At 32.6% G+C, this 23,264-nt stretch overlaps 9 protein-coding genes across 9 annotated transcripts; 5 read left to right on the top strand and 4 right to left on the bottom strand. All coding sequences in view use genetic code 12, as the record gives it.

Annotated features, from left to right (window-relative positions):
• Positions 1-543: 543 nt before the first annotated feature.
• On the top strand, positions 544-1,389 carry CTRG_06075 (GTP cyclohydrolase I; the record flags this gene model as incomplete). Its single annotated transcript, XM_002546551.1, has 1 exon — positions 544-1,389. One exon carries the CDS (start codon positions 544-546, stop codon positions 1,387-1,389), a length of 846 nt encoding a protein of 281 aa, XP_002546597.1.
• A 280-nt stretch (positions 1,390-1,669) lies between these two features.
• On the bottom strand, positions 1,670-3,049 carry CTRG_06074 (glutamyl-tRNA(Gln) amidotransferase subunit; the record flags this gene model as incomplete). The annotated part of the gene is made up of 1 exon (XM_002546550.1): positions 1,670-3,049. One exon carries the CDS (start codon positions 3,047-3,049, stop codon positions 1,670-1,672), a length of 1,380 nt encoding a protein of 459 aa, XP_002546596.1.
• Positions 3,050-3,307: 258 nt separating this feature from the next.
• MES1 (methionine--tRNA ligase) lies at positions 3,308-5,554 on the top strand (the record flags this gene model as incomplete). The annotated part of the gene is made up of 1 exon (XM_002546549.1): positions 3,308-5,554. One exon carries the CDS (start codon positions 3,308-3,310, stop codon positions 5,552-5,554), a length of 2,247 nt encoding a protein of 748 aa, XP_002546595.1.
• A 3,596-nt stretch (positions 5,555-9,150) lies between these two features.
• Positions 9,151-12,408, bottom strand: PSD2 (phosphatidylserine decarboxylase 2; the record flags this gene model as incomplete). The annotated part of the gene is made up of 1 exon (XM_002546548.1): positions 9,151-12,408. One exon carries the CDS (start codon positions 12,406-12,408, stop codon positions 9,151-9,153), a length of 3,258 nt encoding a protein of 1,085 aa, XP_002546594.1.
• Positions 12,409-12,999: 591 nt separating this feature from the next.
• On the bottom strand, positions 13,000-14,619 carry SRP101 (Signal recognition particle receptor subunit alpha; the record flags this gene model as incomplete). The annotated part of the gene is made up of 1 exon (XM_002546547.1): positions 13,000-14,619. One exon carries the CDS (start codon positions 14,617-14,619, stop codon positions 13,000-13,002), a length of 1,620 nt encoding a protein of 539 aa, XP_002546593.1.
• Positions 14,620-15,142: 523 nt separating this feature from the next.
• TIP1 (transporter) lies at positions 15,143-15,913 on the top strand (the record flags this gene model as incomplete). Its single annotated transcript, XM_002546546.1, has 1 exon — positions 15,143-15,913. The coding sequence occupies one exon, from the start codon at positions 15,143-15,145 to the stop codon at positions 15,911-15,913; it is 771 nt and encodes a 256-aa protein (XP_002546592.1).
• Positions 15,914-16,125: 212 nt separating this feature from the next.
• MSM1 (methionine--tRNA ligase) lies at positions 16,126-17,832 on the top strand (the record flags this gene model as incomplete). Its single annotated transcript, XM_002546545.1, has 1 exon — positions 16,126-17,832. The coding sequence occupies one exon, from the start codon at positions 16,126-16,128 to the stop codon at positions 17,830-17,832; it is 1,707 nt and encodes a 568-aa protein (XP_002546591.1).
• A 977-nt stretch (positions 17,833-18,809) lies between these two features.
• Positions 18,810-22,859, top strand: CTRG_06068 (uncharacterized protein; the record flags this gene model as incomplete). Its single annotated transcript, XM_002546544.1, has 1 exon — positions 18,810-22,859. One exon carries the CDS (start codon positions 18,810-18,812, stop codon positions 22,857-22,859), a length of 4,050 nt encoding a protein of 1,349 aa, XP_002546590.1.
• Positions 22,860-22,911: 52 nt separating this feature from the next.
• Positions 22,912-23,250, bottom strand: CTRG_06067 (transcription elongation factor; the record flags this gene model as incomplete). Its single annotated transcript, XM_002546543.1, has 1 exon — positions 22,912-23,250. The coding sequence occupies one exon, from the start codon at positions 23,248-23,250 to the stop codon at positions 22,912-22,914; it is 339 nt and encodes a 112-aa protein (XP_002546589.1).
• Positions 23,251-23,264: the final 14 nt, after the last annotated feature.

Raw genomic sequence — 23,264 nt, 5'->3', positions numbered from 1 at the left:
TTTCGTTTTATCTTAGTGTAAGATTCATTTTTTTTTGTTTCAATCTTTTATTCTTTATAATTTTACATAATTTATATAGCATTATCCATAATTCTTCTTTTTTGTTTCTGTTGTTGTTGTTGGCTTAGGTTCACTCGTTTGATTTTGACGTAATGTCATGTGTGAATTAACCATCTTGTGATTGTGATGAAAGATTTGTCTATACGATCTGTGACTAATTTGGTTTGATTGTGAATTGAATTGTTTTTGTGTAGTGCGCTCAACTCATAAAAATTTTCAGTGATTAGTTTTATTTATTTTTTTTTTTTTAACTCTTTTTTTCTTATTATTATCATTTTTCTCTGCAATTGAAATAAATTGACCCTTATTCCCATTTGGCTCTCTCACTCATCTTTTTTTAATATATTTTTTTTCTAAAAGTTAATTAATTTTCAAATTCAATAAATTGGGTGGTTTTGAAATTTACAAACTTGACAAGACATTCATTATTAGATATCTGGTGTAATAGATATTATCTTATAGAATAACGCTCCCACAAATAACATGTCTGAATTACAACTGTCAAAATCTAATAATCGTAAAGATGAAATTAATGGAAATCATTCCCCAAAATCCGTTTTACCAATAAAACGTTCCAAACTTGTTCCTTCTGGTTCATCTACAACAAATCACATCAGTGCAGCATTACCTAGAGATTTAATAGAAACTCCATTACAAACTCGTGCTGCATCACCATTAATTTTAAATCCACCAATTGATAGTGATGGGTTATCATGGCCATCTCAAGGAGCTAGACAAAGAATCGAACAAAGTCCAGAAGAAGCCAAGGCAAGAGAAGAAAGAATTGCTGATGCTGTTAAAGTTATATTGGAAGAATTAGGTGAAGATACTACTAGAGAAGGATTATTAGAAACTCCTGAACGATATGCTAGAGCAATGTTGTATTTTACCAAAGGTTATGAAGATAATATTCGTGATGTTATTAAAAGAGCAGTATTTGAAGAAGATCATGATGAAATGGTTATTGTTCGTGATATTGAAATTTATTCCCTTTGTGAACATCATTTAGTTCCATTTTTTGGTAAAGCTCATATTGCTTATATTCCAAATAAAAGAGTCTTAGGATTAAGTAAATTAGCAAGATTAGCTGAAATGTATTCAAGAAGATTTCAAGTTCAAGAAAGATTAACTAAACAAATCGCCATGGCTTTAAGTGAAATTTTAAAACCAAGAGGTGTTGCTGTGGTTATTGAAGCCACCCATATGTGTATGGTTAGTAGAGGGGTACAAAAAACTGGATCAAGTACTACCACTAGTTGTATGTTGGGTTGTTTTAGAGATCATCAAAAAACTAGAGAAGAGTTTTTGACTTTATTAGGAAGAAAATAAATTCTCACATCTAATAGTTAATTTAAAAGAAACAGAATTGATATTTCAACAGTAATTCTTTGCTTTCTTTTTCATTAGAACAACATACATATATACCTTTTGCTTTTTCTATTATTATTTACGACGTTATGATAATTCAACTTATAAAACTATAGTTTTTGCTTGTCTCCCACTCCATTTTTGTTTATATTTATATTGTTTATTTTGTGTGTATATTTATCTATTCTTGTATACTATTTACAGAATAATGTTTTTTATAAAAAGAAAAGAAATTGTGATCTTAATTTGATAAATCTTTGGCAACTTGTAAGACCAATTCATCGTCACCAAACTGACCCATTAATTGAATACCGATTCCATTGAATGGGATAGATATAGTAGGTATACCAGTCAATGATGCTGGAACAGTTAATACGTCATTAACATATCCATTCAAGAAATTTTCTTCGTTTTCAGATACAAATTCATCGACATTCGGTGCTGATTTAGTGGCTGTTGGAGCAATTATTAAATCAACCCCAGTTGATGTTTCACCATCTTGAAGTAAAATATGAGATTTTTTAAATGATGTGGAAAATTCAATACATAATTCTCGACGAATTTCAGTTGCTCGAAGATAATGATCCCCTGAATCTGAAGATAATGTATAATTACCAAGAATAATTCTTCGTTGTACTTCAGGACCGAAATTTGTTGATCTATTACTGAATATCAAATCAGAAGCAGTTTCAACTTGATTTTGTGAATTATCACCATATCGTATTCCATCATATCTTGAAAGATTGGAAGCGGCTTCGGCAGTTGCTAGGGTGTAGTATGCCGGTAATGATTTTTTAATACTGCCAATAGATATAGGCTTGATTTCATGACCTTGTTCTTGTAACCTGACTAAAATTTCCTTCCATGAATTTCTCACAGCATCAGATAACTCATCAAGAATGAATTCTTCCGGGATACCAATAACAAGTTTTTCAGTGTTTATAGTCGCATCAATCTTGTTTCTGACCTCTTCGGGTAATGATGTAGGATCTTTTTCATCATACTTATTAAGAACATTATAAACTTCATGGATGATATCAATATTATTTCCCAAAATCCCCACAGTATCCAAAGTTTGAGCATACGGAATAACACCCCAACGAGAAATCCTACCGTAGGTTGGTTTGAAACCAAAAACCTGACAATAAGAAGCAGGTAATCTTACAGAACCTCCAGTATCTGTACCAATTGAAAAATCGCATATTCCACTAGATACAGCAGCAGCACTACCTCCAGAAGAACCACCAGTAATTTTAGGTTTATCTTGTGGATTAATCACGGGTCCAAAATAAGAATTCAAATTTGCTGAACCCATTCCAAATTCATCCAAGTTTGATTTACCAACAAGTGTTGATCCTTGAGATGAGAGTAAGTCAACAATAGTGGCATTGAAGGGAGATTTATAATTAGATAAGGTCTTTGATGCAGCGGTGGAGGTACTGTTTTTAGTAACTATATTATCTTTTAGAATATATTTCGTGCCAGATAATGGTCCAGTAGATGTTGGTTCAATGGTCACAGTCGATATTAGACAATTCCATTTATCTAGTAATTCATGAGTTGATGAAGTTGTTGTCAAACATCTAATTGATCTTTTAGTGGCTGGTAGTAGTTTAATCATTACTGTGGCTCGTATATACACCTCGTGCCCACTAATGAGTACCTTTTTTTATTTGAGTTACTGATCAGAAATGAAAACCCACAGTTTTTTATTTTCGTAATTTTCAAAATTCCCATCGTTTTGGTCGCGACACGAAATATCTTTCGCTTTTAATTTCGCAGGAATGAAAATTTTCCAGACAAAGAAGAAGAAAAAAAAAAATTTCAATCCATTAAATATTGACTCATTATTATTCATCAACCACGAACCAAAATCACGATGTCCTTAGAAGTTTATGGAACTAAAGGTAGTTCATTATTAGCATTGTCCAATAATTTGAAATTGGCCATTGCATTATCTTCATACCAACCAAAACTTTCCCTCACTTTAAATGAAACTGAATCCCAATTGTCTTTAAAAGATAAGAAATCCGGATTTGAATTAATTGAACCAAATGCTATTGTTAAATATTTAGCTAATGATTTCACTAATGATAAAGCAATTAAATTTGAAGAACAAGTTGTCTATCCAGTTCTTAAATCAAATAAATCTGATGGAATTTTGAAAATTTCTGACTTACCAAGTTTTGAAAAAGCTGAAATTACTCCTGCTCAAATTATTTTATTTTCAAGTTTATATCCAGCTTTGAAATCTTCTACTGAAAATAAATGGTTTGTTGAATTCAGTAAGATTCCAGAAGTTGCAACTGGTATTAAGAATGCATTAGCAATCACTCCAGTTGAAAGAACTAAAGAAACAAACACTGGTAAACAAAATGTTCAAACTGGTCATTTGATTAAAAAACAAGCTGATAAAATTCTTCCAAAGTCTGATGAAAGAAACATTTTAATCACTTCTGCTTTACCTTATGTTAATAATGTTCCACATTTAGGTAATATTGTTGGATCAGTTTTATCCGCCGATATCTATAGTCGTTATGCTAAGAATAGAAACTACAATGCTTTGTTTGTTTGTGGTACTGATGAATACGGTACTGCTACTGAAACTAAAGCATTGGAAGAAAAAGTTACTCCTCAACAATTGTGTGATAAATATCATGCTATTCACAAGGAAGTTTATGATTGGTTTGATATTGGATTTGATTATTTTGGTAGAACTACAACTCCATTACAAACAGAAATTGCTCAAGATATTTTCATGAAATTACATAAAAATGGATATTTGGAAGAAAAAACCACTGAGCAATTATACTGTGAAGAACACAAGTCATTTTTAGCTGATAGATTTGTTGAAGGTACTTGTCCAAAATGTGAATATGATGATGCTAGAGGTGATCAATGTGATAAATGTGGTAACTTGTTGGATCCTTTAGAATTGATTAAACCACGTTGTAAACTTGATGGTGCTAGTCCAATTGTTAAAGAATCCACTCATATTTATCTTAAATTGAATGAATTAGAAGAACCATTAAAAGAATGGATTATCGACTCTTCTGCTAAAGGTGCTTGGTCCAAGAATTCAAAGAGTATTACCGATTCATGGACCAAGAGAGGTTTGGAACCAAGATGTATTACTAGAGATTTGATCTGGGGTACTCCAGTTCCATTAAAGGGATATGAAGAAAAGGTCTTGTATGTTTGGTTTGATGCTACTATTGGTTATATTTCCATTACAGCCAATTATTTCAAAGATGGAAATGTTGACGATTATCTTAAATGGTGGAAAAACCCAGAAAATGTTGATTTGTATCAATTTATGGGTAAGGATAATGTTCCATTCCATACTGTTGTCTTCCCAGCTTCACAAATTGGTACTGGTGATAATTGGACTAAATTGCATCATTTAAGTACTACTGAATATTTACAATACGAAAATGGTAAATTCAGTAAGAGTAGAGGTGTTGGTGTCTTTGGTAACAATGCTAAAGAAACTGGTGTTTCACCATCTGTTTGGAGATACTATTTGGCTTCTAACAGACCAGAAAATCAAGATTCTCATTTCTCATGGGATGAATTTGTTGCGAAAAACAATAATGAATTGTTGGCCAACTTGGGTAATTATGTTAACAGAATTGTTAAATTCTTGATTGCCAAATATAATGGAGTGGTTCCAAAATATGATGTTTCCAACATTCCAGATTACGCATCATTTGAAAAGGATATTAACACTTTGTTGTCAAGTTATATTGAAAACATGGAAAGTGTCAATTTAAGAAAAGGTTTAGAACTTGCCATGGCTATTTCTTCCAGAGGTAACCAATTCTTACAAGATAATAAATTAGATAACAGTTTATACACTAATCAACCAAACAAATCCGATGCTGTTGTAGCTGTTGCTATTAATTTGGTTTATTTGATTAGTGCTATCATTTATCCATTTATGCCAGAAACAACCAAACAAATTAATGAAATTTTGAATGCACCAAGTTTGTCAATCACTGATAAATTTGAATTTGTCTTGTTGCCAGGTCATTGTATTGGTAAAGCTCAATACTTGTTTACCAGAATTGATGAAAAGAAGATTGAAGAATGGAGAGGTTTATATGGTGGACAACAACAAAAGTGATAAGAGAGTATAGATACAGTATTTTAGAGATTCTTTATATACACGTTTTTGACTTTGTGTACCCTCGGGCATTTACTAATTGAGATTTGATTTGAACTCCGAATCATCCTCGGGATGAAAAGAAAAAATAAAAACCCCTTTAACATCATCTCTTAGAACAACTCATTTATTTGCTATTACTAATTCAAACATGCAAAGTCTAATACTGAATTAAAATTGATCCCGATGAGTCTTTGATACAGAAAAACAAAAACTCCGAGGTTTCAAACCAGATAATCTTTTATTCTTGTCGGTATTTTGTTGGGTTGTGTATAACATTCGATTTCCTTTCATTTCCATGGATAATGCATACATTGAATTATGACGTAGGTTATCCTCCCATACTATCGGTGTCGATATTTCGATTTGTTTTGTACTGACACCTTGCAGGTTAGATTCGGCATAGCCAGGACAAAATTATTTGACATCAAGAGTTTTACGAAGTGACAAAATTATTTGTACAGTCAGTATTTCCGTTCTAGATGGACAAATAACTCCATTTCTCGTGATTACAACACAAACAGGTGAATAATCTCTATATTAGTGCAATTAATTACCTGTGATTGTTCTCTCTTTAAAGGTGCTAGATTGATTTTCAGACAAGAAAGAACAAATATCTCAACTAAAATATCGGTTCATTGACGACAAGAAATGAAAGCAAAAAAAGATTGTAGCTAGTGATTTGTAGTTAGTTACTGTTACAGTAGAATTGTATGTAATGGTAATATTTCATGAACTGTGTGTTTGAAGCTGGCTTGAATTCAAACCAAACCCAATGGCAGTTAACACAAGAATTGCAACATAATTAACACGCAGTTTAATGTCGCGTTGGTGAAACAAAAAAATTAATCACAACAGCTTTCTCCACGCTAGAGAATCACCTACAAAAATAAAGTAGATATCAGTGTATTTATATCATTATTTATGAGTACAAGTAACCACGATTGAATGAAATCATCTCATTAAATTACACCGAGGTATGTTTACTAGTTTAACAGATTATCTAATTAAATATACATTTTCCCCCTCCCGCTAAACCATACTACCCCATCTTATATTTACAGTTCAATATACGAAAAGATTCGCTTCAACAAAGTAACCATGGTTTAAGCAGAACTTAGTTTATGTAATAACTTCTGCTCCACTAAATTAAATAGGCGTATCTTAACATTGGTGAAATAAAAAAATCATTCCATACAATGTAGTTACCAGAGTTTCCAGATGATATTCTTGGAATAATATTCAAGCAAATTCCAAATTGGAAACTAAATCAGATTAAGGATATTCCCCAGATTAAACGTTATGTGTTGTCACAGCTTTACATATCAATCTCGGTGAATACTCCATCAGAATATCTGGACAAGTTTAAATTTCCTGACGAGGTCTTGTATGAGCTGCATGAGAATGTTCCATTTGTTAAACATTGTCAAAACAATCAGGAGTTGATTGAATTTCTAACAAAGAATCCATTTTTTTAAGCCTAAAATGATCACTTTTGATTCCATTGACGATCTTTTCGAGTTCCATAAATCCAACCCAATATTGTCACATGACTGCAAAGTACGCATTAGGCGTTGTCTAGACTAATTGCTGCTAAACGAATTTGAAGACTTGACAAAGTTGCCGTATACAATGGATGAATTCGTAATTCGAGAAAAGTTGAATCATGAAATCTTTGATTTAACAATTAAGAATGGCTTTTCTGCAATCATTAGAACTGTTATCATGGCTCCAGATTCTGGTGAACTATTACCTTGTTTACAGCAAATGTCTTTCTGAAATTTGCCAAACTCGTTGAAAAATCTTGTCCTTACTGTCAATGAAGAACGAATTGATTTAAATGAATTGAAGAATTTAAAGAACTTAGAATACTTACAATTAATATATTATTCCCCAGAAATTCAACCTATCAAAATCAGTTCACAACTCCAGCAATTCAGAATACGTACCACACTAAAGAAATTAACACTGTCAAGCTGGAAGTTACCAGATTTTGTCCAAGTGTTAGACATTAGCGGGGAGATAGAATTGATAAAAGATCTGTATAAGTTTCCATCGCAGTTGCAGGATTTGATATTAAGTCATAACAATTTACGAGATTTACCAACATTTCCACCAACGTTAAAGAATTTGAATCTTTCAACTAATAAATTGGGTGCTCTTACAAAGCTTCCTGTTTTTCCTTCTTCCCTTGAAAAATTGAATATTGCTGACGATGAAATAAGTGACGAAACATTGGCTACGTCAGATTTGAGACATTGTGCGAAATTGAAGTCTCTAGATTTTTCAAACAATTCAGATGTTAATCATCTCCTGCTTGAATGTTTTCCTTCTTCGATAAAACATCTAAATGTGAGAGATATACCGCTACAAAGTATCAGTGGAAGCTTTGAAGATTTACCAAACCTTGAAACTTATAGAATTAGATTCGGAGGTGATTTCTGTACATGTCATGGGCCAGATACCACGGGACAAGTATAAATTACCTTGGGATTAGAATTGTTTATGATGCCCACAGATTAGCTGTGTATTAGTAGCAGAAACGGACTAACAATTCTAATGTTGCAAAAACTTGAATACAAATATCCTCATTTAAGTAGGAGAAAAGGGCTTTGTCCCCTAGCGTCAAACAATTTTGTCATGGATGTACCGAGATTATGTGATGTGCATTGGTGCAAAACCAAAAGTGAGAAAGTAAGAAAAAAAAATAATATTGACCAAGGCGGTTTTAAAGTGACGTAATACTTTTGTCGTACCATGGAAGAAGAAGAAGAATTTTATTTTGTTTAAACCAATCTGCCCCGGGTTGTGTGTAAGCAAAAGATAAAGTTTTGTTTCTCTGTTTTGGGTATTTCTTTCCTATCTTCTCCGGATCACAAAAACGGAGACACTCACTCACTCACTCACACCAAAAAAGAAAAAAAAAAATAAATAAAAATTTAGCAGCACATGTTTATTTCTCACGTTTGGGTTGTTGTACTGTAATTCCTTCCCCACATTGAATTTGATTATCAATCAAAAAGGAAAAATTTATATACCCTGGGTTGTCTGCCAATTTCTTTCCTTTCTTTTTTGTTTTCCTAGATTTTTATTTTCTTTCTCCTTCTGCTGATTTCGTTTTTTTTTTTACAACACTTTTACAACACTTTTACAACCATATCATCAGTCATCTATCATTATGTCATATTTATCAGCAGGATTCAAAGGTTTATTGGCAGGTTCAATAGTTACACCCATAATTACAAAATTTTTCATAGTTCCATTTTATTTTGATTCACAAATTCATAAAGAAATTCATTATATTCAACAAGAATTGGATTATGTTGGTTGGCATATTAGACATCTAGAAGAAGATAAAGGTTTTAAAGATGATGAATTATATCGTCCTGCTACTTATTATGGTCCCATGTGAAATTTTTACACGTTGATATATATCATCATCATTGTCATTATCATCATCACGGGGAATTTGAATTGGAAATGGTTTAATTGTTTTTATTTCTACATACTATTTATAATGTGATATTTTATTTTATTTTATTTTTTTTAAAGTTAATCTATTCTATGATACGTTCTATTGAATCCTCTTCAAATAAATCAGATGGTTGGAAATCTTCCATGACTATACTATTTGCTTCCCAATTACTTAATTGGTGTTTATCTTTCAAATCACCACCAGTCAACACTCTAATAAGTTTCAATTGCCTATTTTTATCCAATTCATCAAATGATACATGATGACGAGTGTACTCATTTATATCAGGAGAATGACCAATACTTTGACCAACTTGTAATAAAGTCTCCAATCCAGCATTTGAATTCTTAATCAAATCACTATCAAATTTAAATTTACTACTTTCAATTAATAATAAAATGGTTGATCCTCCAAATTTGAAATATCCAACTTCTTGACCCTTAGTTAATTTTGATCCAACTTCAACGGTAAACACGGTTGATCCAACCATCATTGCTCCGACGGCAATCATATAAATTCTTTCAAAATTTGATGTTCTAATGGTAACAATACTTCTAACATTCTCACCAAATACATCTAATTGGGATCTAATAGCCATAGGATTAACAGTATAATATTCACCTTCAATATTTTTAATACTTTCAATAACACCATCAACTGGAGAATGGAATCTATGGTAATCTTGTGGTGCCAATCTGAAAATACCTAACGAATATGAAGGTATATGAATTTGTTGATCATCATGAATAAGTTTCTGCACCGTGAATCCAGTACCTTTAATCCATAATTTGGTAGCTTCATCAATACTATCAAATACAACACATCGACAATCTGCTGGACTAGTTATTATCTTATCATTTGTTTCTCCTTCAATTAATCTTGCCCCTGGTTTCAATTTCCTATAAAAGAATTCATTGAATGTCGGGTATTGGTCAGGATCTTGTAATAAACATTCTTCAAGATTTAATTTATGAAATTTAATAAAAGAAGCAATATCTGATTTCAGCAGTGGTGAATCAAATTTCTTACCCTGTTTGATGGACATGTTTCTAAGTATAATACGAACTCTTTTGGATCTAGCCTTATCTAATCCTTTATACAACAATCTAATCCCTAATCTCACATAAACACTCATCTTTTCTTCCAATATAATCCCGGTCATTCTATCTTGAACCAAAATATTGGCTGAGTTACCTCCAAGTTTATACTTACCATAGGTTAATTTAATCAATGCTTTAGTAAACCATTTCTTAGTGGCTTGAGTAGGAGTAACATATGATGACAGCAAGATCTTACTAACTCCATTCCAATCTTTACTTGCACAAATTGCAAAATGAGTAATTATATCCAAATCCTGTTTCTTGGAAACTCGTTTTTGGTTACATATAGGACATGAGTCGAATACAAATATTTTGGTATTATCATCTCCTTTACTCTCAGAGGTTAAATGCAATTCCAATTGTTCGATAATTTCATCAAACGTTAATAAATCTCCACCCCAAGCAGATTTATTTAAATTGGTGTAGAATTTCTCAACCACTTCATCACTGTTAGTACATCCAACAGTATCTAATAACGAAATCAATTCAATATAATCATATGTCTCATCTGGGTTAACCAGGATTTTCTGATACTCCTTAAGTAATACTCTCCAAAATTGCTTACGCAACTCAGAATAAGTTTCAAATCTAACACGAATTTTCAACTTTGGACTATATTTACCAATGAATTTTTGATCATGTAAATTCAAACTCAACGACATAGTACGAGATTGAGTAGGATCAGTCTGAACACGAACTAATTTCTTCTTCAGAAATTTCTTTCTTGATCTCGTATGGATATTACTATCATTACCTTCTTCATTGCATAAAATCGTCACCGATGCGTTACTTGGAGCTTCGTGTTCTGGAGTGGTGAAACTAACAGGTGTTTTTTCTCTAACAAGGTCAGGACCATCAGTAATGTCTAAATTGTTTTCTTCCACCGGTCTAACAGTGGCATACTCAGTTATATCTCTTAATGGTAATGAAATATGAGCAACATCATCGTGAAACGAAAAATGATCCTTATCAAGAACTAAAAATTGAATACTGAAATTGCTTTCATGAGGTAATATCTCAAAGGCTAATCTTTCTTTGAAAACAGGATTTAAAGTATGTCTTTTCCAACCGGTTCTAAATGTTTTTTTACCAAAACTAACAACAACAAATGGATCCATATCAAATGTAGTTCTCGTGAAATTCTTGTATGGAGGTAAATCTTCACATGATACAATTTCAATAAATACCACTCCTAAAACTTGTCGACTTGCTAGTTCAAACTTATCGGCATCTTCTTTAACTCTATGTCTTAGTTTTGAACGAAGTCCTTTCTTTTTCGGTGATGATACCATAGCTTCTTTGTTAAACAACCCATTGGCTGTATCGCTAGCATACCCACCATCTGTTGAAATAAACGACGCATCAGAAAATGACCCAACATCATCATGAGGAATAGCCAATGAATTCCTACTAGTGTTGGGAGCAATAGCATCACCAATAGTTAAGTAATTATGAATACTTGATCTATCAGTAAGTACAGATTCTAAATCAGACCCATTAACCATTGAATCATCATAAAATCCTTGATCATTTGGTTTAATGCCATTTTTGATAGATACTCCTGAAACAGTCACTAAACTATCAATCCAGTTTCTAAATGCCGATTCTAAATTATCTTGTTCTAATGATAAATTGTTCAATTTATTTAAAATTGAGCTAGTACTCAGAAACTTACTCTTTTTAGAATTATTCCGAAGCATTAATTCAAAAGAAACCAAAATTGATCCTGTTACAAAAGAATGAATTTGAGTACTTGAAATTAACTTATACCATTTATAATCAGTTTTAGAAATAAATTTCCCATCATCTTTAATAAAAATATCTCGAATATCAATTCTAAATTCCCCTAAATAATTCTTATATCTGGTATGTTTATCCCAAACCGAAAAAACCAACAAAGGAGAATGATCTTGCAATTTCAAAGGTAAATATATCTCATCATTCCAACTCGGTTGATTGGTATCTAATTTTCTTGAAGTTGTTTTAATAGTGTCGTTTAATTGTGCAACTAATATTGGATTTACTGATTTACTTGAAGAGTATTTCTTCTTTTTAACCTCTCCAGTTGGATTATCACTAGGTACTAAATCAGCAGCACTATTACAATTGATTTTTAAATATAATGGAAATTGTGGGGAAGTTGAATCAGAACTAATTTTCAGATTAAGCGAAACTGATGATGATTTATTATAATTATTTTTTGGTCCATCAGTTAACGCTAAAGATGCGGAGGAATTCATGATTAGTGTAGAATTGCAACAATCTCAGTTACAATAAAAGAGCAACGACAACAACTAATTGGATAAATGATTGTTGATATGAAATTTCCTTTTAATAGACAATCCCAATTATTACTAGAGAAAAGCAACAATCCCTTTTTTCTTTGTCTTTTTTTTTATATAGTAAATCTGCTAATTTCAATGAATGTATCTTTTTTTAGTATACGCAAGTTTTAGTCTTATTTGTTTGTTTGCGTGTGAGCGTGTGTGTGTGTGTGTATGCGTGCGTGAGTTTTCTTTTTTTTTTCAGGTTCCATAGACACGACAATGTTCATGTGTAGGTGTTTAAGCCTTGCGGTTACATTCTGTTGGTTACGGTTATCCGACCCACATGTGTGTGTGTGTGTGTAAGTCGCTACGTAGCTACACACAGCCAACATCTAGGGACAAATATACCCGAGGTGTGAAATAACCTTAATCTGCATATACAAAAAACGTGATCAAAATGTGAAACACACATCAAACGAGGCGTTTAATTAAAAGTTTACGTAATCTATATTTATACAGTACATTTGCAACAAAAAATTAGGAATTGACAACCAACCAATTATATTATTTCATCAACATTTCAACTACTTGTTTAACACTCAATCTTTTAATATCAGTATATGTTTGACCCGTACCAACAAATAATATTGGCACTTTGGTTGCCATGACCATATTAATCATAGTACCAACTAAATCTCCCACAGTATCAACTTTAGAAATAATGAAAAAATCTAAGCTTCTCTTGTTACCAAATGCATTATTAAAGTTTATTGCCTGTTCAACCGAATCGGTACCAACTAATGCTTCACCAACCATAATAATCTTATTTGGATTAGCAGCATCGCCAAATTTCTTTAATGGTGCCATTAGTTTAGCATTTGAATGGGTTCTACCAGCGGTATCAATTAAAACAATATCAAATTTATGATCAGTTGCATATTGGATAGCTTGTTTAGCCGTTTGAACAACGTGATCCCCACTACCATAACCTTTTTCGAAAAGATCGATTTTGGAATTTTCAGAATTTTCATTTAATCTATTCAAATTGTTCACATGAACCTTCAATTGTTCAACAGCACCGGATCTAAACGTATCACAGGCACAAATCAATACATTAAAGTTATTTTGTAATAACCAATAAGCCAATTTAGCTAAATTTGTTGACTTCCCAACCCCATTGACACCAACAACGGAGATAACGTATGGTCTTGTATTGGTTTCGGCATTTCTTTTGATATCATGTAACAAATCAGTAGAAACGTTTGGTGTTAAAATTTTGGTTAATTCGTCAGTCAATGCTTGTTTATACATAGACATGGTGACTTTTTTATTACCTGATAATTTGTTCTTGATCTTTTCAATGATTTGTTTGGATGTACCAGGAGCAATATTCTTCGACATCAATTGATCATTAAATTGTTTCGATACTTCATTCAAGTCAATAGATCCACCCAAGTACGAAGAAATCTTGGAAAAGAATCCACCTGATTTACTAGATGATTGAACGTCTTCATCTTCGTCGTCGTCATCGGATTCATTCAAAATATCATTCAATTCATTGACAAGAACCAAATCATGATCTTTGATAAATGCAGAATTATCCACTTTTAATTCTGGTAATTTACCACTTGTAATATCACCATCTTGAGCACCAGAATAATCCAATGCACCTCCATCAACATTTTCAACCATTTCTCCGTTATCCCATTTTCTCATCTTTTTACTTGATGATTGCTGTTTACCTTTATTTGGAGTAGATGTGCCACTGTTAACATTACTAATAGGTGTGGATTCCCTGGTTACTTCTTCTGTAGGTTGTTGTTGTTGTTTTAATTTCATCAAATTGTTAAACTGCAAATCAACCATTTTTTTCAATTTATCAGTATGTTCTTCTTCATTTTCTTCCAATTTTACATATGTTTTATGAATACCTGATAAAGTTTGTCTAATTTGATCGTTATCTATGGTGGTAATACTATCAAAATATAGGGATACATAAACATCGTCTTTACTATAACAATAAAAACGCTTATTGTTAATTGTCTTGGTTGTGAAATTTAATGAAATTGTAGTAACTGTTTCATTAACTAAGGATGAAATGAATTCATTGAATGGATGGATTTTATTATTATATTGATATTCCACATTACCAGAAGGTTTGAATATTATTAATGACTGAGACATGGTGTTGTATTATGTAGGTCGTGGTGGTCGTGATGGTGTTTGTAGAGGGCAATTAAATGTTGAGCCAGCTCGTACATAAAAAGAAAAAAAAAAAAACTAGTCACTGTGAAAAAAAAAAGAACTCTTAATCAAAAGAAAATTAGAATTTGATATCATTACACGACTTGTATTTGTACGTTTGTAGTACTTAGAAACACCAAACAAGCTGATTGGAAATATGAATATTGATAAGATTAACTGAATAGGTTACTACAGGTCACTATCTACCAGTCTTCAATGAAATTACACGTGATTATCCCATAGATCATTTCTTATCCATTATGCACGACTCTACGTGTACTTTCACTTGCTTCACTCTCTTAATTATTTTTTTGTTAACGCTCAGTTCCTGAGGCGAAGAAAACAAAAAGAAAGAAAAAAAAAAATAAAAGAAAACAGAATGTCAATTTTATTCTTAAATCATCCATTGACAAATTTTAATTCTAAAGTAATCAACTGTATCCATAATATCAATTAATTCACAATGGCGTACTATCAACAACAAATGAATGATGCACAAAACATGCAATTCTATCAATCAAATTATTCATATCAACAACCAAATACAATGGCATCAAATACTTCAACTCAACCATCTGGTATGATGGGTTCAATGGATAATAGTTTTGGTGGAAATATAGATGTTAGTGGAGTAATGGGTAATGGAGAACTAACTCCAGGGCTATTGGCTGCATTTGGAACTTCGGGATACCCTGGTGAACCACCATTATTAGAAGAATTGGGAATAAATTTTCAACATATCAAAAGTAAAACATTAGCCGTTTTAAATCCTTTAACTAAAGATATTCCAAGCGATATAATGGCAGATCTGGATCTTGCTGGACCTATATTATTTGTCTTACTTTTTGGAACTTTATTATTATTGGCTGGTAAAGTACAATTTGGTTATATTTATGGTGTGGGTTTGTTTGGTATTTTAAGTTTACATTATTTGTTTAAATTTATGAGTAATGAAACTACTATTGATTTAAGTAGATCAGCTTCAGTTATTGGATATTGTTTATTGCCTTTGGTTTTACTTAGTGTTTTGGGTGTTGTTACAAGTTTGGATAATATCATGGGTTATGCCTTGAGTATTGTATCTGTGTTCTGGTGTACATATTCTGCTAGTGGTTTCTTTGTTAGTGTTTTGAAATTGCATAACGTAAGACCTTTGATCGCTTATCCATTGTGTTTGTTTTACTCGGTGTTTGCTTTAATGGCTATTTTTGTAGAGAATTCTGACGAAATATAAGTAACTATGTGGCTTGGTTGTATATATATATACATGTATAGATTCTGTGACTTCTTTTGAATGTAATAAAAACTGTATTGCTTTGACTGGTTGTAATTCTGGCGCGGAATTGAATTGCTCGAACGAGTGAGCAAAAAAAGAAAAAAAAGCATGGATTCAGTTCACTTGTGTCACCACATCATCTTCACCACATAACCACACCTGCCACCCCTATGAAGTTACGAAGTCTTAAACCCGTTGTACAATTACGGTTCAAGTCAACTAAACCATTTTATATAACAACTCCTATTTTCTATGTTAATGCAGCTCCGCATATTGGTCACTTGTATTCGATGTTGATTGCCGATACAAGAAGTAAATGGGAGAAACTAAATCCTAATCAAAAATCATTTATGTTAACCGGTACTGATGAACATGGATTAAAAATTCAAGCAACTGCTGAAAAACAGGGCATTGAACCTAAAGAATTAGTTGATAAAGTATCTCAAAATTTTGCTTATTTAGCAGAGAAATCAAATGTGAATTATGATAGATTTATACGAACAACTGATCCTGATCACATAGAAGTAGTCAAATATTTCTGGAATTTGATGATGGAAAAAGGGTATATTTATACTGATACACATTCAGGTTGGTATTCTGTTAGTGATGAAACATTTTATCCAGAGACTCAAATAGAAGAAGTTGAAAAAGATGGGAAAATGGTTAAAATTTCCATTGAAACTAAAAATGAGGTTGTTTATCAAGAAGAAACTAATTATTTTTTCAAATTGTCTCAGTTCCAAGACCAATTAATTGAATATTTAGAATCACATCCTGATTTTATCAAACCATATCATCGGTATCAGTTTATTTTAAATGAATTGAAACAGAACAAATTAACAGACTTGTCAATTTCAAGACCTTCAAGTAGATTAAAATGGAGTATTGAAGTACCAAATGATCCAAGTCAAAAGATTTACGTATGGTTTGATGCATTATTGAACTATATAACAGCAGCTGGATACCCAGAAACGTTCAACAACAATGAGTTATCAAATATGTGGCCCGCTACACATATCATTGGTAAAGATATCATTAGATTTCATTGTATATATTGGCCAATTTTCTTAATGGCTGCTGGTGTGGAATTACCTAAACAAGTAATTGTTCATTCTCATTGGTTATGTGATGGATTCAAAATGAGTAAAAGTTTAGGTAATGTGGTTGATCCAATTGAGATAAGTGAATATTATGGAGTTGATCCAGTTAGATTTTTCCTTGTTGAAAATTCTAATATTGAAGACGATTGTAAATTTAGTGTTGATTTATTAGAAAGATCACGAGATGCTGTATTGGGTAAATATTGTAATTTGATTTCAAGAATTGGTGCTAAGAATTTCAATATTCAAGAAGCAGTTGAATACTCCACATCTGGCAAGTTTGACAATATTGAACAAATTATCAAAGATGTTGATAACTCAAATGGTGACGACTTGATTAAAGCTTCTCAAGAATTAATCGCAAATTTGAACAACTTATACATTACAATGGATACCCATTTTAAGAACTTTGAGTACATTAAAGCAATTCAAGCATGGTGGGGAGTCATCAATCAAGGAAATTATATATTCCAAACTTCAGAACCATGGAAATATTCTAAACTACTTAAAGATGAATCTATTCCAGAAGAAGCAAAAAGCAAATATTTAACTTACATAAATTATGTTACTTATTTATGTGCAGAAACAATGAGAATCTCTTCAATTCTTATACAACCTGTCATGCCAGAATTATCAAACAAGATTTTGAACAGACTACAAGTACAAAGTAGAGATTCGGAATCTTGTAAAGTGGGTGATGAAGATGGATATGGTAAAGATGCAAATTCTAAGAAACATGGTGTTCCTTTAGAAAAGATTAAATCTAGAAGTGTGTAAATAGTTTTTTATTAGACATGTAAATATATTTATTGAAAGTGAGAACTGGAGAAATTTGCTAGAGATTATCAACCAAAATTACCGCAAAATTTTGATTTCCCAAAAATATCATCAAACACAAACTAACGAGTAATATAATTAACCAATTCACATAATAGATAACCTAATTAACTTTAGAAGTAAATTAATCATTACCTAGGTTCAAGTAATTACAAGCAATCGAAAGTCGTGCACAGTACCAAAAAACACGTGACTTCAAAATACAGTATAATTTTTTTTTGCTAATGAAATTTATGCCAACCCCACCAATACAAATAAAAATGGTTGCAAAAAATTCAATCTTTAAAAAAGAATTTACTAAAAAAATCGATATTAAACAACTGCAAGAATTCCAAACGCGTTTCAAATCAGGTAAATCTCATATTTAGTCATTTTCAATGATTTTTTATAGACAACCCTATATTATAACCATTGGAAACGTTTCAAAATCACTGAGTAATTAGAATTTCATTAAAAATTTCATTATTTATGATATGTTCTGTATGTATTATCATGATGATTCTTTGGTTCATACCATCTTTGTCTTTCTCATGATGATTTTTCTCAAGGCGTGGTTCAAAATTTTCTTCTTCTGTTACTCTAGCGCGGTCGTGCGTCACTCAATTCCCACCAACAATTTTCTACGTTGCTTTCTCAATTTTTCTCTCTTTTGCCCAAACACCACAAGAAAAAAACAAAAAAAAAAAAGAGAAGAAAAGCAAGAAAAACAACCTACGACACTAAAACCTACAATCTTTGTTGTTCTAATTACTACGTTTGAACTACTTACAAGAAAATTAAAATTAATATTTACTTCAAGGGGAATATATTTGATTTCCTTTTAAATACTTATAATTGACAAAACAAGCGAACGAAATTACTCCAATAGATCCAATTAGTGGGTGATAGTAATATTTGCAGATTCAATTCAAACAAACATGGGCAAGAGAGGTAGACCAAGAAAAATTGTTCATGACGACGATGACGACGATGACAATTCTGGGTCATATGGTAATGGGTCACATTCTAGAAGAGCAACGAGAAGAATATCATATAAAGAATCCGATGACGATGAAGATTTTGACGATTTAGATACTCCTAAAGATGAAAACGAAGAGGATGCTGCACCACCAGAAGGTGAACTTCCTAAGGAGGACGGAAATGAAGAAGATGATTATAAAGAAGAACCGGCATATGACGATGATGATGAACAAGCATATACACCAAGACCAAAGAGAAGAAAAACATTGAAACCTAAACGTAGGATATCCGAGTCTGATGATGAATTTGAAGCTGGCCCTGACGATGATGAAACAGAAGATGATGATGCAATGTTTTCCGATGATGATGAAGATGAAGTTGTTACTAGAAGGAAAAAAGTAGACGATTTTATTGTTAAAGATGAAAATGATTGGGATGATGATGATGATGATGAGGATGCATCGTTTTCCGTAACTGGTAAAAAGAAAAGAGGTAGAAAGAAGAAGTCCAGTCAAAATGGAGCTAAAAGAACAAGATCACATAGAATGTTTGATGGTCTTGATATAACTCTTGATCAACCGGAACAACCGCCTGTTGAATCTGATGGGGAATTAAATATTCAAAAGGAAATTGCTGACCTATATGACTCATCACCAATCCATGGAGATGTTGAGAAACCACACAAGTTACGTCAACGTACTAAAGTAGACTATACTATCCCGCCACCAATCACCAATGACTTACAATTAGAGAAAGAATTTAGAGCAGCAACACCCACAAATGTTCGTAAGAGAGGAAGAACTCCAAATCCAAGAAATGAGTTCAGAAAGATTTTGTACCCTACAGCTGGTCCATTTGGTGGTAGTGATGTTATATCAATATTTGGTACAAATATTCCACCTGCTGGTATTCCAATTCCAGGTGCTGAAGGTATACCAGGAACTTCTGGTAATTTAACTGCGCTTGGGCAAAGTGCTATTGATTCAGATAGTTCGGAAGATGAAATTGCTCCAATAAACGGAGAAGCTACTATAAGTAAGAAGACCCCAAAGACAAGAAAACCTAGTATAGGAGGCACAGGTGCTGGAAAATTAATTACTGGTGGATCTGACGATAGCAACAATAAAAAGAAAAAGAATAACCTCAGTGATACTGATCCATTGGGTGTTGATATGAATATTGACTTTTCTGTTGTTGGTGGGTTGGACAACTATATTAACCAATTGAAAGAAATGGTAGCTTTGCCATTGTTGTACCCAGAATTATACCAGAATTTTGGTATAACTCCTCCAAGAGGTGTTCTTTTCCATGGTCCTCCAGGTACTGGTAAAACTTTAATGGCCAGAGCATTAGCTGCCAGTTGTTCTACTGAACAAAGAAAAATTACATTCTTTATGAGAAAGGGTGCTGATTGTTTAAGTAAATGGGTTGGTGAAGCTGAGCGTCAATTAAGATTATTATTTGAAGAGGCAAAAAATCAACAACCTTCGATTATTTTCTTTGATGAAATTGATGGGTTGGCTCCAGTTAGATCGTCCAAACAAGAACAAATCCATGCTAGTATAGTGTCAACACTTTTGGCATTGATGGATGGTATGGATAATAGAGGACAAGTTATTGTTATTGGTGCTACAAATAGACCGGATGCTATTGATCCAGCTTTAAGAAGACCAGGTAGATTTGATCGTGAGTTTTATTTCCCATTACCAGATATCAACTCAAGAAAAGATATTTTGAAAATTCATACCAGAAAATGGACTCCACCATTGCCAGATGTTTTCTTGGAAAGTCTTGCGGAATTGACTAAAGGTTATGGTGGTGCTGATTTACGAGCATTGTGTACTGAAGCTGCTTTGAATAGTATACAAAGAAAATACCCACAAATCTATGAGACCAACGAAAAATTATTGGTTCACCCATCAAAAGTTAAGGTAATTGCTAAAGATTTTATGAAAGCTATCGAAAAAATTGTTCCATCCAGTGCCAGATCCACATCGTCTGGCTCGGCACCATTACCTGATCATTTGAAACCATTGTTGGAAGCTGAATTTAATGAGATTGTTGAAAAACTTGAACAGCTCTTACCAAATTCCGTTGGTATGAAGGGCAAAAAGAAGTTCACTGCTTTAGACGAAGCTAAATATCTTGATCCTACAATCAATGACGAAGATGGTGGTTTTGCTAAACAACAATTATTGAAGACATTAGAAAATTCTATCATTTGCCGTCCGCATTTGTTAATCAGTGGCTCTGAAGGAAATGGTCAACAATATTTAAGTGCAGCAGTATTGAATCACCTTGAAGGGTTCCAAGTTCAATCGTTAGATTTAGGTACTATGTTTGGTGATACAAGTAGGACACCAGAGCTGGCTATTGTTCAAGCATTTATTGAGGCAAGAAGACATCAGCCATCGATATTGTTCATTCCTAATATCGACATTTGGTTTCAAGTATTACCAGATCCTGCAAGAGCTACTTTGACTAGTTTGCTTCGTGGGTTGAAAAGTAATGAGAAGTTGTTGTTATTGGGTATCTCTGAAACTCCGATCGAAGACTTGTCTGCAGATGTTAGATTGATGTTTGGTTTAGAAAACCATGCGAATAATGTGATTTTATACAATCCAAGTCGATCATCCAGAGAAGCTTATTTTGGAACTTTAAAGAAAACATTGTTGATGAAACCATACGAGTTTGTTAATGATTTGGAAAATCGTCCAAAGAGAAAGTTAAAACAATTGAAAGTTGTTCAAAGTACTGAACAATTATCTGATGAAGTTGCCAACAAGAGGAAACTTAAAGAACAAGAATATAAAGACACCAAGTTGAAGAACGTTTTGAAGATCAAATTAGCTGCTTTGATGGATTTGTTCAAAGTTAGATACAGAAAGTTTAGAAAACCAATTATTGATGAAAGTTTCCTTGCTCATTTATTTGACCCTACTATTTTGGAAAATCCACTTAATAACTACATGGTTTTGTACGTTCATTCAGACGATCCAGGCCATGAAAATATGATTAAGGAATTATCTACTGGTAAATACTATTACAACATGGATTTGGATTTGATTGAAGAAAGATTATGGAATGGTTTCTACAGTGAACCAAAACAATTTTTGAAAGATTTGAAAATGATTGTTAAGGATTGCTTCACAAGCGGAGATAGAGAAAGAATCTTGAAAGCTAATGAAATGATGACCAATGCGCAATTTGGAGTTGATGATTTTTCTACTCCCGAGTTTTTGAAAGCTTGTCGAGAAGTTCGAGAAAGAGATATTATCAAGCAAAAGAAATTATTGGAAGAACATGAAAAACTTCAAGCTGAATTGGCTAAACAACATCAACAACTTGAAATTGTACAAGAAGCCGAAGAAGGTCAAGCCGAGAAACCAGTGGTTGTTATTAATGATACAACTGTTCCTAGTGGTGTCGCTGAAAGTGAAGAGAAACCAGTAGTTGAAACTATTGACGAGACTCTGAAGGAAATCCAAGTTGATGGTGTCAATGGTGGAAGTACTACACAAGAGGTAGAAGAAGAAATCAAGCAAAACGGACCTATACCAATTGAAGAAAAACTTGTTCCTGTTGCCGAAGATGTTGAAATGAAAGATGCTGCTAACGTTGAAGTAAATGGAACATCAGGAACAAAGCAAGTTGAAGAGGAAAAATCAGTTGAACCAGTGCTGGATCCAAAGGAACCAACATCAGAAGCAGTTGAAGAACCGGAAGTTTCAGAAATCATTGCTGACCAAACTATGGAAGACTCAGAATCTGAAGCTGAAGAAGAACTCGATATTGATTTGACTAAAGAAATTGAAATCGATTTACAAAAATTGGACAATTTAAGTCAAGAATTACTTGATATAACTGAACATTATAACGTTGAGAAACTTGAAATCGCTATGGCAAGACTCATGGATGTTATATGGAGAGATAGAAACCAATGGGATAAATCAGCTACATTAGATAACTTGAAGAATACTATCGATTCAATCAAAGCTACTTTATAGACTCATTTAATAATACATGTATTTTTATTCTTTTACTTAAATTTGACTATTTTTAATCTTCAGCACTTCCATCTCTTGGTCTATAAATAACATTAGAATCTTCTAATTCTTGTACAATCGCCGGAGGTAATTTTCCATTAACTTTAACAGCATATAAACCAGGTTGAAAAGATTCGATTCTTAACCATCTCGCCACCCAAGATCCTTTATTATCTTGACCTAATGCAACTAATCCCTCAAATGATGGGGAAGTACAATCTTGAACTTGACGATTGTCATTATATTGATAATGTAAAATACTTTCACAGTTTGGACATCCTTCATCAATAAATGTTTTCATTGGCTGGATTATTCCACAAAGCATACAAGCTCTTTCAGATCTAGTAGACATGTTTTAGTATATGT

The sequence above is a fragment of the Candida tropicalis genome (genome assembly GCF_000006335.3).
Source record: "Candida tropicalis MYA-3404 genomic scaffold supercont3.11, whole genome shotgun sequence".
NCBI lineage: Eukaryota > Fungi > Ascomycota > Pichiomycetes > Serinales > Debaryomycetaceae > Candida > Candida tropicalis.
Note: the sequence above shows the minus strand (reverse complement) of the source record. Positions and strands in the feature narration are given on the sequence as shown.